We start from the raw sequence: 18069 nt of genomic DNA, 5'->3' as shown, positions 1-18069 counted from the left end.
GAAAGAGAGACGAGAAGAAAGGGAGGAGAGAGAGGGAGAGGGAAGAGAGCGCGCAGAGGAGAGAATGAAAGAGAGGAGAAGAGAGGAGAGAGAAGAGAAGAGACGCGAGAGATGAGGAGAGAAGAGCCGCGGATAGAGAAGAGAGAGCTGAGAGCAGAGAGGCAAGAGCTATCTCTCTCTACTCCTCTCTCTCTCCTCTCTCCCCCCTCTCTCTCCCCCTCTCCCCCGGTTTTTTGAGATGTTTCACTGTGTAGCCCCCCTGACTGCCTTGGAATTCGCTCTGTAAACCAGGCTGGCCTTGAACTCAGTAATCTGCCTGCCTCTGCTCTGCCTCCCCAGTGTTCAGATTAAAGGCCTGTGCCACCACTGCCTGGCTTCTGTTGTTCATTTTCTAATTTTAGTGAAAGTTAACATCCCAAAACTGCGGTTGTGTTTGAATAATAACCTTTCCTTCCCGACTGTTCAGCAGTTTGTTCCCCAGGTGATTTTGATGTTAAGAATCCAAAATTTGGAAACAGGGCCTCCTGTTTGAAATGGCTGCAGATACTTGTCCAGAGAAGAAGTCGCATGATTGCTCTTTCTTCAGGCAGCCCGCTCCTTCAGGATTTTGGCTGTCTTGATATCTCTGGGTCTGCAGTGCTACCCAGAGCCTTTTCTCACTGATACGTCTTCTTCTTATCACTTTGGCCACAAGGAACCTCAGAAGATGCAGAGCCCAGAATCATCAGGACATGCTCAGAGCAGACAGGAGGTACTTGTTCAGGCTTCCTGTGTGCTTAGCAGATAGGAGGCCAGGGCCCAGATGTCCCAGTGAGCAGTGGGCCCCAAGATGAGCAGATACTTAGAGTACTAGGTCTCCGGGCTCGCAGAGCGGGTTCTTAGCTAGAGTAGAGTTAGGCTGTTGGATGGTACATTCTGTTCTCTTCCCTGCATGTTTCAGACAGTGCAGATATGTAGGATTTGAGTCTACTGCTCTCCTGAATTACCAGTAAAGGCTGGGTTTCTCTGTGTAGCCCTGGCTGTCCTGGAACTCACTCTGTAGACCAGGCTGGCCTCAAACTCACAGAGATCCACCTGCCTCTGCCTTCTGAGTGCTGGGATTAAAGGTGTGCACACCACTGCCCAGCTCAATAATGACTTTTCTTGAAAGCCAATGCCTGCCTGGAACTACGGCTGAGTTTGTGGGTTGACTTTTATAGCTGTGCCTGTGGAGTGACCATAGTGAAATACAGTGTAGAAAGGATGGAGACTGTCTCCAGCTGCTGCTTCCTGATGCCCAGGCAGAGCTGTGGTCCAGCCGGACAGGGCTAAGGGACAAGAGGAACAGCCTGTCATGTCGGGGCTGCTCCAGGGATCTGAGTTACTTCCTGAGCCCCTGTTCCTTGTTCAGCTTCATTCTAGGTTTTCAGCCTCCATATTCCCTCCACGAGGGCCAGCTCAGCTCGGCCTTCATCTCCCATCTGCCCTCCACCCTGTTCTTGTCACATCCACAGCATCTCTGGAAGTGTCTCCCTGATCCCCCAGAACCCAGCATGTCCACAGACAGCCATCACGCTCCTGAGGAAGCTGCCTTTTTGCCCTTTTCCTTCCAGCCCCTGGTCTCTGAGATGGAACAGCTGAGTTACCTCTGAACCGAGCCACTGCACAGGTCATTTCTGAAGTGACAGCAGGATTGATAAGGATACATACAGCTGCTATGCTTGCTTGCTGGCAACTGGGCACCGTGCCAGGTGCTTTCTGTGTCTAATCTGCTCAAGACAGCTCTGTGAGAAGGTGCCGTTGTTGTTTGGATACTTATGTCGAGGTCCAGCCCTGACATAAATTGTCTCTTGGACTAGTGTAGAGGCGTGGGAATAATTGAGGCACAGTTCACACAGCAATATCGGGAGGGAGACTTAGGGTTCATTCAAATCCTGAAGATCACCTGGCATTTATTATCCAAACAGCCTTTATATCAAAAGGTAAACTGAGGGGGAAATTCATTAGCATTCTGTTAAGGGGTAGCGGGACTTAAGTCACATCTGCAACTATGCCTGCTCTGTCACGTAGACCGAATTAACACCTCTTCCCCAAATTAACAAAGATCTCCCAAAATTACAAAGAAGGAGCAGAGCGACATTAGCCTATCCTGACCCTTTGTTTAGGATGGTGTCATTTTGTCTGGAAAGGCTAGGTGACCACCTTCTGTGTGGCAGGTGCAGACTGTGGCCTGAAAGTCTGGCCACCATACAGTGTAGAAATAATGGCCTGTATAATATGGCCCTACATATTTATAGTAGGAGAAACTGAGGTATAGAGGATTTGAGTGACTTGTGTTAGGTCAGACATGTTGGCAGGAGAGCCATTAGTCTCTTTATAAGCAGTTTTCCTGGACCCCCACGCCCCAGCCTCTGACCTCCCACACTGATGCTGCGGACCTGACACCATCTGCGTTTACTGTTCTGACCCCTCTGGCACCAGGACTCAGTAGAAATAGGATAATGGTCAGGTGTTTGAAAGCGTCAGTCAGGAAACAGCAGTAGAAGCTGCATTGTGGTGTGGAGGGAAGGTGGAGAATTCCAAGTGACAGAGTCAGGTCAGATTTGGGCTGGAACCTGATATGCCACAGTCCCATATGACAGAACCATGATCCCAAGAATCCAGATGACCAAAATCCATTTTATTTATATTCAGACGTGTCTTAGGGTTTTATTGCTGTGAGGAGACACCTTAACCACGGCAACTCTTATAAGGGAAAACATTTAACTGGGGGCCGATTTACGATGCAGAGGTTTAGTTCATTATTTCACCAAAGCATGGTGGTTACACATGCAGACATGGTGCCGAAGAGGTAGCTGGGAGTTCTGCATCTGGATCTGCAGGCAGCAGGAAGAAAATGTGAGACACTGGCCTGGCTTGAGCATCTGAGACCTCAGCTTGTACCCAGAGACATTTCCTTTCCTCCAGCAAAGCCATACCTAACAAGGTCACATCGCCTAATAGGGCCACTCCCTGTGAGCCTTTGGGTGGGGGTCCTTTTCTTTCAAACCACCACAGATTATAATGCATAGGGGTACACAATAGTAAAATAAGCTTGGCGTTGAGATATAATAGCTCAGATGGCTGAGTGCTTGGCCTAGCACACACAAAGCCCTGCGTTTGATCCCAGCACTGCATAAAACCTAGCCTGTCGGCACATACCTCTAATCCCAACATGCCAGAGGTATGCCAGAGGTAGAGGCAGAAGAATTGTCATCCTTGGCTGCATAGTTAGAGGATATCCTGGTCTACATGAGGCCCTGTGTCAAAAATAAGTAAGTAAATTGGGGACTGGAGAGAAGACTCAATGGTTGAGAGTGTGTATTACCCTTCCAGAAGGTCAGAGTTTAATCCCCAGCACCCATGTCAGGCTGTTCACAACCACTTAAAACTCAGCTCCTGGGGATCTGACAGCTGTGACCTCTGCAGGCCCCCATACACACGTGTAAACAGGATTAAAAATAAATAAATTGGGCCTAGAGAGATGGCTCAGCACTGGTTGCTCTTACAGAGGACCTGGGTTTGATTCCTAGCATCCGTGTGTAGCTCACAGCCATGCATAACCCCAGTTCCGGGTTCCAACATGCGTGTGGTACACATACATACATGTAGGCAAAGCATTCATACATATAAAGTAAAGTAAGCAAATCTTTAAAATGTTGTTAAATAACACAATAAATTGGGGCTGGAGAGATAGCTCAGCAGTTAAAAGCACTGGAAGTTCTTCAGAGGCCTTGGTTCAATTCCCAGCAACCACATGGTGGCTCACAGTCATCTATAATAGGATCTGATTCCCTCTTCTGGCATGCCGGTGTGCATGTAGACTGAGCACCATGTACATAAAATAAAAATAAATCTTAAAAAGACTATTAAAATAATAATAAAAGAATAAATTAATAAATAAGTTGATGGGCTATACTGGGATGATTTTGGATTTAACTAAATAGCCCCACCCCCTTTTTTTCAGACTCTGTCTCGCTGAGGCTGGCTGGGCAGACCATGCTAGCCTTGAACTTCCCTTTGAGTTCTGGAGCTGCAGGTGTGCTTCGCCACATCAGGTTTCCCCCACATCTTTTTACAGTTGCCATTACTGTGTAAGAGCTTGCAAAAGGCTTGTGTTCCGTGTGATTCAGAAAACTAAAGAAGCCTGGCATAGTAGTTCACACCTGTGATCCCGGCACTCAGGAGGCAGAGGCAGGAAGGCCACTGCAAGTCTGAGGCCGGCCTGGTCTGCATAACATGTTCAGGAATGCCTGCGATCCTGGCTCTCGGGAGGCAGAGGCAGCAGGATCACTGCAAGCTCGAGTCTAACTGGCCTGTGAGTTCCAGGCTAGCAAGAGCTCATATAGCACGACCATGTCTTATCTTGTCCCTTCCTTCCTTCCTTCCTTCCTTCCTTCCTTCCTTCCTTCCTTCCTTCCTTCCTTCCTTCCTTCCTTTCTTTCTGATATGTAACCTAAGATAACCTCAAACTTTATAGAGAGAACAAGGGTTCTCTGCAAGAGCAGTAAGTGCTCTTAACTGCTGAGTCATCTCTCCAGGCCCCGATTTTTTTTTCACTCTTGATTATGAGTTTTGAAAACTGGTGTGTGAACTCTCTGAGTGGCCAGGACCTTCCTTATTGAGCTGGCAAAGGACTTTGCTCTGGTAAGATACTTTCCTGCTTCCCTTGCCAAAGTCCAGTGTGCCCCTTCATTCATTCATTCAGTAAGTAAGTAAGTATTGGCTGAGTTCCTGCTGTGTGCTGTAGGGGAGGGTGGTGGGCTTACAAAGCAGCAAGCAAAACAGACATAAATAATGAGTCAGTGATAACATTTAGAATTCCAGGAGGGAAGGTAGCAGCCGGATGAAGGGCAGGAAGCAGCCTCAGATGTCTTAATTTGAAGTGAGGCTCCAGAGCTGGCCCTCTGAAGAGGTGACGTTGGAATGAAGATAGCAAGGCACATTGCCTGCTTAAAAGCCGCTGTCCCTGCTCCCCGCTGCCCCCTTTTAGAGCTCTGCTTGCCCACCGGTTTTCATAGTTAGGGTTTCTATTATTGCAAAGAGAGACCATGGCCAAGACAGCTCTTATAAAGGAAAACATTTAATTGGGGCTGGCTTACAGTTTCAAAGGGTTATACCATTATTGTCATGGTGGGAGGTGTGGTGGCGTGCAGGCAGACATGGTGCTGGAGGAGGAGCTGAGAGCTCTATATCTTAGTTCTCAGGCAGCAGGGAGAGAATGCCACACTGGGCATGGCTTGAACTTCTGAGACCTCAAAGTGGCATACCTAGCGACCCCCTAGTGATAGACCACCTCCAACAAAGCCACACCTACTCCAACAAGGACACTGCCCAGTAGTGCCACTCCCTATGGCCAGCATTCGAACACATGAGTCTATTTGGGGCTATTCCTATTTAAACCACCACATTCCACTCCCTTTGGCTTGCAGCCATAACAATGCAGAAATGTATTTAGTCCAATTTCAAAAGTCCCAATAGTCTATAACAGTCTCAACATTGTTTAAAAGTCCAAAGTTCAAGGTCTCTTCTGAGACCCACGTCATCTCTTAACTGTAATCCCCTGTAAAATCAAAGTGGAGACAAATCACATACTTCTAACACATAGGGGCACAGGATGTACATTACCTTTCAAAAGGGGAGGAAAGGGAGCATAATGAGGAAATACTGGACCAGGGCAAGAGTGAAAATCATCTAGGCAAACTCCAAAGTCTACATCTCAATGTCTGATGTCAAATGCTCTTCAGATCTCCAACTCCTTTCAGCTTTGTTGACTGCAGCACGCTTCTTTCTCTTGGGCTGGTTCCCGTCCCTGTTCGTAACTTTCCCGTGACTCTGGCACCTCCAACTACCTGGGGTCTCCGAGGCAATCCAGGCTTCCCCTTTGCAACTTCACACAGTGGTCTCTAGGGGCCTCCCCTGACACACAGCTGGCCTCAGCAGCTTTCCTTGGCCAAGGAGGGAGATTACATAATCACTTTCTTCTGTCTTTGACTATGAAGCCAGAATCATACCGCTGAGGCTGGAATTCGCCCCCTCGTTTAATTACATCTTCACCAGCTTCTGTTTTCCATTGTTTTCTTCAAGCTTGGCTGTCCTGGAATTTGCTCTGTGGACCTGACTGGCCTTTAATCTGTTTATCTCCTTGAACATAGGATTTAGTTCCATTCCACTTCCTGATGCTCCTTTTCTCCTCAAGTTGTACATGTTGTAATTCCCTCAGCTTGTTCCTGTTCATAATAGATCTTCAGAAGAGCGCGCACTGATCCCCAGATGATAGCGTTCACACGAGGCTGCTTTGAAATCTCCTCTGCCAATGTAACTAATCCAAAAACTTTTCAATTTAGCCTCAAGAAGAGTTTTTGGGCAAAAGGCAGCCACATTTTCACCATAATATCCCAAGAATGATCTCTAGGCTCCATATTAGCATTTTTCTCCTCTGACTCCTGAGCCAGAAGCCAGGGCCCCACAGTTCAGATCACCCTCAGTACCACTGTCTTCCATGTTCCTACTAGGATGGCCCATTAAACCCCATTTAAAGCACTCAACTGCTTTTTTTTCCCCCTTGTAGACAGGGTTTTTCTGTAGCTTTGGAGCTTGTCCTGGAACTCACTTTGTAGACCAGGCTGGCCTCGAACTCACTGAGATCCACCTGTCTCTGCCTCCCAAATGCTGGGATTAAAGGCGTGTGCCACCACCACCCAGTTTCAACTGCTTTTCTAATCCAAAATACCAAAGTCCACATTCCTCCAAACAAAAGCATGGTCAGTCCCTGGTACCAACTTCCGTCTTAGTTAGGGATTTCTATTGTTGCGAAGAGCCACTGTGACCATGGTAACTCTCAAAAAGGAAAACATGAATTGGGGTTGGCTTACAGTATAGAGGTTCAGTCCATTATCATCATGGTGGGAAGCATGTTGGCAGGCAGGCAGACATGGTACTGGGGAAGGAGCTGAGAGTTCTATATCTAGATCTGCAGGCAGCAGGAAGAGAATGCCACACCGGGCGTGGCTAGAACTTCTGAGACCTCAGAGCCCATCCCCTAATGACACACCACCTCCAACAAAGCCACATCTACTCCACTGAGGCCACACCTCCTGATAGTGCCACTATCTATGGCCAAGCACTCAAACACAGGAGTCTGGGGGTCATTCCCATTCAGACCACCATGCTGGCTCATACTCTGTCATGGCTACGTTAGAATGACCCCTTTAGCTGAAGAGTGAGCATTAAACCAAGGAGAAAGAAGCACCCATGCTCTACAGATGGGGCAAGGGAACTCTTCCCAGATTCACCAGCAGTCTGCCATAAACCAGCAAGGTTCCTAAGAGGTTTCTTGTCCCAAACCAAAGAAGCCCAGAGGCAGCAGATCTACCCTCTGCCCAGACACAGCACTGCTCTTAAAAGGAACCTGGTTTGCTGCTCGCTTCCTTCCTTCCTTCCTTCCTTCCTTCCTTCCTTCCTTCCTTCCTTCCTTTCGTGTATTTTTATTTTTCATTTTTTTATTTCTTCTGCTCTTTCTTAAGATTCTTCCAAACCCATTCCGTACTCACCAGGCAGTGTTGGCACACACCTTTAATCCCAGCACTTGGGAGGCAAAGGCAGGTAGATCGCTGCCCGATCTACAGAACAAGTTCCAGGATAGCCAGGGCTACACAGAGAAACCCTGTCTCAAAAAACTGGGAAAAAAAAAACAGAAAGAAAAAGTTCTGTACTCATTAAAACTCTGAAGAAAGAAAAAAGAGGAAAACACTCAACAGATGTTAGTATTTTTTTTTTCCGAGACAGGGTTTATCTGTGTAACAGTACTGGCTGTCCTAGAACTCACTTTGTAGACCAGGAGGCCAGCTTTGAACTCACTGAGATCTGCCTGTCTCTGCCTCCCAAATGCCTGGATTAAAGGCATGTGCCACCACTGCCCAGCCAGATGCTAATATTATTATCTAGGACTTGTTTTTAACAAATCATGTATCTTTGTCTGTGTGTCTGTCTTTCTCTGCTTTAACAGTACTGAGGATTGAACCTAGGATTTCAAACATGCTCTAGCACTTAGCTACATCGAAAATTCTCTTTATTTTGAAACATTAAATTGCCTAGACTGGTCTTGAACTCACTGTGTAGCTGAGGTTAGACTTGAACTTGTGATTCTCCAGCCTCATCCTCCTGGATATCAGCTCTGTGTCACCAGGTTCAGCTCCCACGGTATATCTTACTGAACTGTTCCACGTAGATACCCAAAGAGTTACCTCATTCCTTACACTGGTGGCTTAATATTTATAAATTCTTTATAGTAGGTTCAGCTTTTAGGTGGGTGTTTAGGATACTGATTCTTTTGCTGATATAATTAGTGTTATAATCTGACGTCCTTAGATTTATTTTCCGTACTTCACGTGGCAGGTTTGTAAGAATTCTCAGAAAGTCCGTTGCTGTTCGAGGGGATTCTGCACCTGGGATCTCACTCGTCGCTGGTGTAAACGTGGCTCCTCCATCAGTACCGCTGCTTATTTCCCCCGATGAGAGCCTCCTTCCTACATCTTCACCAACGTCCTAAGCGTGTAATCTTTGCCAGTCTCATGAGTAAAAAATTGCCGGTCTTAGGATTTTATATTCCTTTTTGTATGAATGTGGTTGTCTGTGATATGTGTTCTTTTCTTTTTTAATTTATTATGTATATAACATTCTCTCTGCGTGTATTCCTGCAGGCCAGAAGAGGGCACCAGACCTCATTACAGATGGTTGTGAGCCACCGTGTGGTTGCTGGGAATTGAACTCAGGACCTTTGGAAGACCAGGCAATGCTCTTAACCTCTGAGCCATCTCTCCAGCCCATATGTGTTCTTTCTAAATGGATTTTCTTAATTTTTTTTTTTTTTTAGCCAACTATGTAGTCCTGGCTGGCTTGAAACTTACTATGTAGAACAAGCCGGTCTTGAACTCAGAGATCTGCCTCTGCCTCCCAAATGCAAGGATTACAGGTGTTCATCACCATACTTGGCTCCACCTTTTTAATAACCCTCTGCCCCCCCACCTGCTGTTTAGTTACATGGATAATTATTTTCCTGATTATTGTCATTTCATGCCGTATTCCGCAGAGCAATGATACTAAGAAGGGACATACCACACGCAAAGTGGATCCCAGGCACTGCTCTCTAAAGCTTACATAGAGACTTTGAAATACTAACCATAGTCAAGAACATTAAGCCAGGAGCAGTGGTGTATACCTATAATCTCATCATTCAGGAAGCTGAGGTATGTCACAGGAAGTTCACGGTTAACCTGAACTACATTGTGAGTTTGAAGTTAGCCTAGGCTATAGAGTTAGACCTTGTCTCAAAAAATCTTCCCCTCCCTCATACACAACAGATAAACATTCCCTGGATAGTCTGACAATCAAGCTGAGGTGTAGTTAGATGCCGAGGAGTAGCAGGAATTCAGGAGAAGCAGGATCTGAAATGAGTACTAAGACCAGAAGACAAGAGGGAAGCCAGACAAATGTCCGCGGTTAGCCTCAGGCTCTCTTAGCGAGGAAGGAATACACAAACCATAACATCCTCTTGCTGGTTGGGCACACACATTCCCTCACAGCCATGCTTCTTGCTCTTAACCTGAAGCCATCTGGTCAGGCCGGTAGATGAGAGAAGAGAAAGCCCAGCCCCTGAGGCTAGTGTTGGTGATCTGAGGCCCTTTGTGCTCCACCCCTGCCCTGTGCTGAGCTGTGCTGTACTATGTGTTCTGAGTGTTGCTCCTGTTTTCCAGCTGCCGTTGGGTTTCTTGCCGTGTCCAGTGTTGTCACCATGTCTGCCCCTTTCTTCCTGGGGAAGATCATTGATGTCATTTACACCGACCCGAGCGGGGACTTTGGTGAGAGCCTGACTCGCCTCTGTGCCGGACTCACTTGTGTGTTCCTCTGTGGTGCTGCTGCGAATGCCGTTCGTGTCTACCTCATGCAGTCTTCAGGTCAGTCTCATTAGGCGGGGGTTCGTCTCAAAGATGACAGAGGGCCTGGGGTAGTATCAGGGCTTCGAGTGTCACAGCTCCAGGCCCCAGTCTCTTCCTGATATTGCATTTGCTGGGGACAGATCCCACATTCCACCAAGATGGCGTTGGGATCATTCAGTACATTCTCTACTTTTGTGTGGTCAGGGTTGAGCAGGTAGTAAAAGCAACTCATGCTGTGTAGCTACTGGGATGGGAAGTTGAGTGGCATTTCTTTAGAAAGGTTTATTTAGCAAGCAGGGAACCGCCCCAGGGCTGGCAGCCTAGGACTGCATTCCATGTCTACATGGCTAGTGAGACAGTCTCTAGGTGACTGACCCCTTCCTGCCATTGCAAACTGCAATTCTTATAAGGGCAGCCAGTCATGAGCAGATTGGCATTGTGGGTATATGATGCTCCTCACATGTCAAGGAGCCTTTTTTCAAAAAATTAAAATGCATTTTTATTGTTGTTATGGTATGTTCACATACATGTGCAGCCAGGCAGAGGAGAACGTTCTGGAGTCAGTTCTGTCAGTTTGAGGGTTCTGATGACTCGGGTCGTCGGGTTTACATGGCAAGCGCCTGTATCTGCTGAATTGCCTCGCTAGCCCCTTTGCCTTTATCATGGTCTCCTCCCCTTGTGCCCACAGTCTATAGCTAGTAACAGGAAGTCAGCGAGCTGGCCTGTATGAGTCCCTCCCACGCCAGGATCCACGGAGTTGATGTGCTTAGTCTACAAACTGGCTTTAACAACAGGATGTATAAACAGCTCCTGGCGGGACAGGTGACTGCATTCATTGTTAGCTGCTGTGTTTGCTTTGCAGGTCAGAGCATTGTGAACAGGCTGCGCACCTCACTCTTCTCCTCCGTCCTAAAGCAAGAGGTTGCTTTCTTTGATAAGACCCGCACAGGAGAACTGATTAACCGCCTCTCCTCAGATACTGCACTCCTGGGGCGCTCAGTGACTGAAAACCTCTCTGATGGACTTAGGGCTGGGGCTCAGGCCTCGGTTGGTGTTGGCATGATGGTACGTCAGCCGTTTCCTCTTGGTGCTTTCTGTCAGGGCTCTCGGGGCCAGGCTTTTGAGCATGAGGGGCTTGAGATGTTCTTGTCATTTTGTAAGCATATAGAACCAAGAACATTGCCCCAGACTGTGGGGACAGGACATGGGGATTATCTCTCCTGGCCTGGCTTATATCTCTCTTGAGTAAGTATTAATCTGAAGTATGGCTTTTCCTGAAGATGTATAAGACCAGGGTGTGAAGACAGCCAAGAATGTCAGGCCAAAGAGCCCCTTTGGGCACCAAGTGTCAGGTTTAAGGAGTGTAGACCTCATTTTCTGTGTTGTATAGCTGTCTTGCTCATCTCTGATGGCTCAGCCCACCCCAGCTCACTCTCCAGGTAGTGTTTGTTTTCCAGCCATCCCTGCTGGCCTGAGTAGCTTCTGAGTATGACCTTAATGTTCATGGGACAAGAATAAAAGGCAAAGATTGTAATTCAGTTGACAGAGGGCTTCCCCAGCAGGCGCTGAGCCCTGGGTTCAATCTCCAGTACCGTATAACGCTAGTGTGCTGGCATATTCCTAGACAGGGCAGGAGAATCAGGAATTTAAGGTCATTCTTGGCTACACAAACTAGTTTGAAGTTAACCTTGGTAATATGAGAGAACATTAAAAAACAAACAACAAAAACCAAGCCAAAGCAAGGGAAGGGATATAAAAAATGCATTGCCAATTACTTAGCAGAACTATGATCTGAGAGTAAGAGATAGATGAACAATTAGCCAATCTGTCTTTTACCTCCACACTGCAGTCTTCAGTGTTACACTGCAACTCCACACTGCAGTCTTCAGTGTTACACTGCAGCCCCACACTGCAGTCTTCAGTGTTACACTGCAACTCCACACTGCAGTCTTCAGTGTTACACTGCAGCCCCACACTGCTGTCTTCAGTGTTACACTGCAACTCCACACTGCAGTCTTCAGTGTTACACTGCAACTCCACACTGCAGTCTTCAGTGTTACACTGCAGCCCCACACTGCTGTCTTCAGTGTTACACTGCAGCCCCACACTGCAGTCTTCAGTGTTACACTGCAACTCCACACTGCAGTCTTCAGTGTTACACTGCAGCCCCACACTGCGGTCTTCAGTGTTACACTGCAGCCCCACACTGCTGTCTTCAGTGTTACACTGCAACTCCACACTGCAGTCTTCAGTGTTACACTGCAGCCCCACACTGCAGTCTTCGGTGTTACACTGCAGCCCCACACTGCAGTCTTCGGTGTTACACTGCAACTCCACACTGCAGTCTTCAGTGTTACACTGCAACTTTAGGAGCCCCTGTGCCATTGATATTATCTTCTGTGCAAGTGAGATTTGGCACATTTTAATAATGAATTGCAGAGTCACCTGCACCATTTAAAACAATCACCACATTGCAGAGTTGAGGGAGTCTAATCTGCTATTTCGGAAGGTTCTTGTAGAGGCAGGTGGACCTCTGTGTGTTCTAGGCCAGCCTGGACTACAAAGCAAGTTCTAGGACATCTAGGGCTGTTGCATAGAGAAAAATCTGTCTCCAAAAAAACAAAACAAAAATCCAAGCATTTAAGCCGGGTGGTGGTGGCTCATACCTTTGGAAGCTGAGGCAGATGGATCTCTGTGAGTTTGAGAACAACTTGGTCTATAGAGTGAGTTTCAGGGCTACACAAAGAAACCCTGTCTGAAAAAGCAAACAAAACAACAACAGCGAAAAACAAAACCAAAAGGTTCTTGTTCTTTGAGCCACTCTTGTGGTTAAACTGACCAAACCTGGCCTACTGGCTCTAGGCTGCTGAACCCTGGAAGTAGTTCCCCCACTCTAACCTATGGCGGTTGTATTCAGATCTCTGTTTCAGCTATGTATGATGCGGAGTGTTTTGGTGACTTCTCTGACTTCTTGATCTAGATGGGAAAAATTCTGGACACTCAGGGCCCTAAGGTGATTATGGCCAAGTTTAGAACTCATGATGTCTTTTGACCGGTGTAGAGCAGATTAGGCCTCTCTGCTGAGCCCTCATTCCATCGCGTCCCTCTCTCTGCTGCTGAAGATGTGTCTGGCATATTAGAGCATATGAGAATTGGCCAGAGGATATGTCATTTAATCTTCTTTTTTTTAAAAAAAAAGATTTATTTATTTACTATGTATACAACATTTCTTCCCTGTATACTTGCATGCCAGAAGAGGGCACCAGATCTCATTATAGATGGTTGTGAGCCACCATGTGGTTGCTGGGAATTGAACCCAGGGCCTCTGGAAGAGCAGTCAGTGCTGTTAACCTCTGAGCCATCTCTCCAGCCCCTCATTTATATCTTCAACAGTTGCAGCAACTGTTCTTCTTGGTAGTATGCCCACCTGGAGTTTTGTGGTCGTTTTGATGTTGAGGCAGGGTCTCAGTATATAGACCTGGTTGGCCTGGAACTCACTATGTAGACAAGGCTAATTTCTGACTCATAGAGATCACTTGCCTCTGCCTCCTCCTGAGTGCTGGGATTTAAAGGCTTGTGTCATCAAACTCAGCTTTGATGTCGGGTTTATAAGGATTAAAGATGCCAGGAAAATCCAACCCAAACAGGAGGCATGGCCCAGAGACAGAGTCTTCCTGCCTGTGCACTGTAGGTCTGAGGATACCTTGTCACAAGAAACACATGCTCTTGACTTTTGTTCTTGACAGTTTTTTGTGTCACCCAGTCTGGCCACCTTTGTTCTGAGCGTGGTACCTCCAATCTCTATCCTCGCTGTGATTTATGGGCGATATCTACGGAAACTGTCCAAAGCCACACAGGACTCTTTGGCACAAGCCACACAGGTACTGACCTCCCGTGTGTATGTTGTCTAGGTGTGGGGCTCAGAGCAACAGGCAGAATGCATGATGTGCAAGGTGTGCCCCTTCCCAGCCCAGCCCCAGGGAGAGAGACAAGCAGCAAATGCCTTCCTTTCCTCTCAGTAAACCTCAGTACAGATGTGAAATGCTCTACTCCTGGCTTGCTGTTTACCCCACAACATGTCCAATCTGCTGTATAGTCCAAGCTGGCCTGGAGCTCACTGTATAGCCCAGGCTGGCCTCAGATCATGGCAATCCTCCTGCCTCTGTCCCCCAAGTGCTAGGATTACAGTTGTGAACTTCCATACCTTGCTGGCATCAAGTTCTCAGTTTTCTTTCACTGCTCCTGGTAGGACAAAAGGCTCATATGCCACCTGTGGTGAGACACACCTGTAAACTCAGCATTTTGGAGCGTGAAGCAGGAGCATGAGTTTGAGACTAGCCTAGGCTCCCTCTTTAGACCTTTTTCTTAAAAGATTTTTTTAAAAAAGGAAACTATTGTACTTTGGGAAAAAAATGTCTAGCTGGCACCATGTCCATCATTAATTCAGTAAAACGGATTGCGTAGCACTGTCTTTTCTCGAAAAAAGAGATTTATTTTATATATCTATAATCTATATGGTATAGGTAAACATAAATTCAGTTATTCCCAGAAGCCAGAAGAGGGCATTATACCCCTGGAGCTGGAGTTACATTGTATAGTACCTGATGTGGGTGCTAAGAGTCCTCTACGATAACATTACATGCTTTCTACAGCTGAGCCATCTCCCCAGCCCAGCACTATCTTTTAAAACCCAAAATAACTTGTATTTTCATGTTTTAAAAAGCATGCTTTTTTGTAATTGGAAATATGAAAATATTAAGCAATTTAAGTATAGATAATCCTATCTGTCCACAATTCCAGATAATCTAAAATCCAGATAATCTTCAATAATTCAGAGTTAATGTCATTACTGTTTTGTGGTTTAGTCTTTCTACCTGTCTTTCTAAAGTGTTTGGAGACGTATGTGTGTGTGTGTGTGTGTGTATCATCCGTGTGTGTGCGCGTGTGTGCACCCATACCTGCACATACTCTCAGAAGCCAGAAGAGGGCATTTGTCTCCCTGAAGCTGGAGATGCAGGCAGCTGTAAGCCACTCAACTGAGGTTCCTGCGCCCAGGCTCAGTTCCTCAGCAAGAACAGTAAGCACTCCTAACTGTCTGTGAGTCTCTCCCGCCCTGCAGTTTACACTTTTCTGACAGCAAGGGGGACTCTTCTTTGCTCTCTGCTATGTGATCTTATTTGGCTGTGCTTTGCATCCAGCCTTCCCTTGGCAGCATATTGAACAAGAACCACATTTTAATTTTGCTGCCTGTTGCAATGCGACACACCTCCTTTCACCATGAGTATGAGTGAGTGTGTGTTTTATGTGTGAGTGTTTTGCCTGCATGTATGTCTGTGCACCACATGTGTGCTTGGTCTACATGGAAATAAGAAGGCATCAGATCCTCTCGAACTGGAGTTAGGACAGTTGTGAACCACACGTGGGTGCTGGGAATCAAACCTAGGTCCTCTTCAAGGGCAACAAGTATTCTTAACTGTGAAGCCATCTTTCCAGCCCCTTGTCGTGTGTTTGAATTCTCATAGCTAGCTGAGGAACGTATTGGGAACATAAGAACCATCCGAGCTTTTGGGAAGGAGATGATGGAAGTGGAGAAGTACAGCGGTCACGTGGACCAGTTGCTGCAGCTAGCACGGAAGGAGGCCTTTGCACGAGCCGGCTTCTTTGGAGCAGTAAGTAGATCACTGTGGACAGTGGGATTGCAGGAGGTTTTCATTCTGTGGCTGCACAGTAGACGTGGGTTACTTCAACTCTAACAATGACTTGGACTTTAAACTCTTTTTATGGAAGAAGAGGAGAACAAGAAAGTGGACTCAGAGAAAAGAATGGCCAAGATCAAAAACACTGATGACAACTTATGCTGCAGAGGTTGTGGGGTAAAGGGAACACTCCTGCATTGCTGGTGGGAGTGCAAGCTGGTACAGCCCCCTTTGGATGTCAGTATGGCGATTTCTCAGAAAGTTAGGAAACAACCTTCCTCAAGACCCAGCATACCACTTTTGGGTGTATACCAAAAGGATGCTCAACCGTGCCACAAGAACATGTGCTCAACTGTGTTTATAGCAGCTTTGTTTGTCATGGCCAGAACCTGGAAACAACCTAGAAAACATTTTGAGTGAGGTACTCCAGACCCAGAAAGACAGTTCTCACATGTACTCACTCATAAGTGGTTTTCAAACATAAATCAAAGAAAGCCAGCCTACAAATCACAATCCCAAGAAACCTAGACAACAATGAGGACTCTAAGGGAGACATACATGGATCTAATCTACATGGGAAGTAGAAAAAGACAAGATCTCCTGAGTAAATTGGGAGCATGGGGACCATGGGAGAGGGTTGAAAGGGAGGGGAGAGGCAGGGAGGGGAGCAGAGAAAAATATAGAGCTCAATAGAAACCGATTAAAAAAATATAAAAAAGGTATTTCAAACATCAAAAAATAAATAAATAAAAGGCAGGCGGATCTCTGTGAGTTCGAGACCAGCCTGGTCTACAAGAGCTAGCTCCAGGACAGGCTCTAAAAAAAAAAAAAAAAAAAAAATGCTGCAGAGAAACCCTGTCTCGAAAAACCAAAAAAAAAAAAAAAAAAGGGGGGAGTCAGAGGCCTGGTTTATACTTTTGGGTTCCTAGAGGCCTTAGTTCCTACTGACCATTTCTTATTTTTCCTCCTGTAGGCTGGGCTCTCTGGAAACCTGATCGTGCTGTCTGTCCTGTACAAGGGGGGCCTGCTGATGGGCAGCGCCCACATGACAGTGGGCGAGCTCTCTTCCTTCCTCATGTACGCCTTCTGGGTTGGATTGAGCATTGGAGGTATATCACATAAACAGGCTTTGTGGGTACACACTGAAAACCAGGCCCCCCCTGAACAGCTGGTCTTGCTGTGCCAGTCCCTTCAGCAGAAGTGAAGTCGCACGAGTGGATGAGTGGGTTCCCTGTTGGGCTGGGGCCCTCGTGTCCTTCCACAGCTCAGGGCTATGGGGGAGCCGTGTTTCCCAGCCTGCCGTTATGGACTGTGTCTCCCGGTACCCAGGGAAAGGGGGTGGTTGACGGAGTGGAGACCCTGGGCCTGCATGGTGAGAGTTTCGCCTCACACATTTTGCTGCCCTGAGTTTTAACCTCTCCATATTCAGTCTCTCTTCCTTCTCTCTTCCTCAGAATTAGTAGTAAGTTTTTGTCATTTCTGTTCTTTTTGTTTTGTTCTATGACAGTTTTCTACATCCCACGTACTAGGTCATTCTACTTCCCCAGCCGTCTCTTCACCTCTGTCCTTCTCAGTTCCTCTTCTCCACAGATCTCTTCCCCACACTCATGAACGTTTTCTTGTTTGTGTCCCACGGAGTTTGGTCTGGACTCAGAGTGTGATTCTGGGTTTAGAGCTACCCCTTGAGCTTGGGAGGCTCACCCGTGGGTAACGGCTATCCCAGAACCTGCTGGTAGCCAGGAATTCAGCAATGAGCGGTAGGACCCTTTCTTGTCCTTTGTAGTGCTGGTCTCTTTCAGACCTAGCGTCTGTAGCCACAGCTCCTGTGAATTCACGATTGCAGTGGCATGTCATGCCCAGAAGATGGAGTTTCACAGCCCTTCCTCCTGTCTCCTTGCTCTAGCAAATGTTCCTAAGCCTTGGTGGTGGTGGGCGATATAAATACCCTGTTTAGGGCTGAGCTCCCAACTGGATTTCTTGCTGAATTTTAGCATCTTAGCTGAGTCTCTGTATTCACTGCTGTTTGCTACAAGGAGAGGGTTCTCTGAGAAAAGCTGAAAGTTGCATTTGTACATTGGTATACGCATAAATAGTTAAATAAATCTAAATATTTGGGTTTTTTTTTTTAAATTGAGAGCCTTGCTTTATAGCACAGGCTGGCTTTGAGATCTGTCCTCCTCAGTCTCCTAAGTACTGGGATTACCAATGTTGGCCACCATACTCAACTTTTTTTTTGAGACAAAGTCTCTATGTAGTCTTTGCTATCCTAAAACTTGCCATGTAGACCAGGCTGGCTCAGAATACACAGAGGTCTTAGAATGATTTCTCAAAAGCAACACTGTTGCATTTACAGAGATTTCCCCACCCCAGTTTCAGGACAGTCATTCTTTTACCCAGAGTGGCTCATTTGTTACACA

At 46.7% G+C, this 18069-nt stretch overlaps 1 protein-coding gene across 1 annotated transcript in view; it reads left to right on the top strand.

Annotated features, from left to right (window-relative positions):
* Abcb10 (ATP binding cassette subfamily B member 10) overlaps positions 1-18069 on the top strand; it is a 36684-nt gene that overhangs the window by 2881 nt on the left and 15734 nt on the right. Inside the window, exons 2-6 of the mRNA XM_038312897.1 lie at positions 9774-9974; positions 10819-11021; positions 13703-13837; positions 15479-15625; positions 16626-16761. Coding sequence (XP_038168825.1) covers positions 9774-9974; positions 10819-11021; positions 13703-13837; positions 15479-15625; positions 16626-16761 — 822 coding nt within the window. The remainder of the gene's footprint in view (positions 1-9773; positions 9975-10818; positions 11022-13702; positions 13838-15478; positions 15626-16625; positions 16762-18069) is intronic.

The sequence above is a fragment of the Arvicola amphibius genome, chromosome 15, assembly GCF_903992535.2.
Source record: "Arvicola amphibius chromosome 15, mArvAmp1.2, whole genome shotgun sequence".
NCBI lineage: Eukaryota > Metazoa > Chordata > Mammalia > Rodentia > Cricetidae > Arvicola > Arvicola amphibius.
The sequence above is the reverse complement of the archived record's forward strand: the minus strand, read 5'-3'. Positions and strand labels throughout refer to the sequence as shown.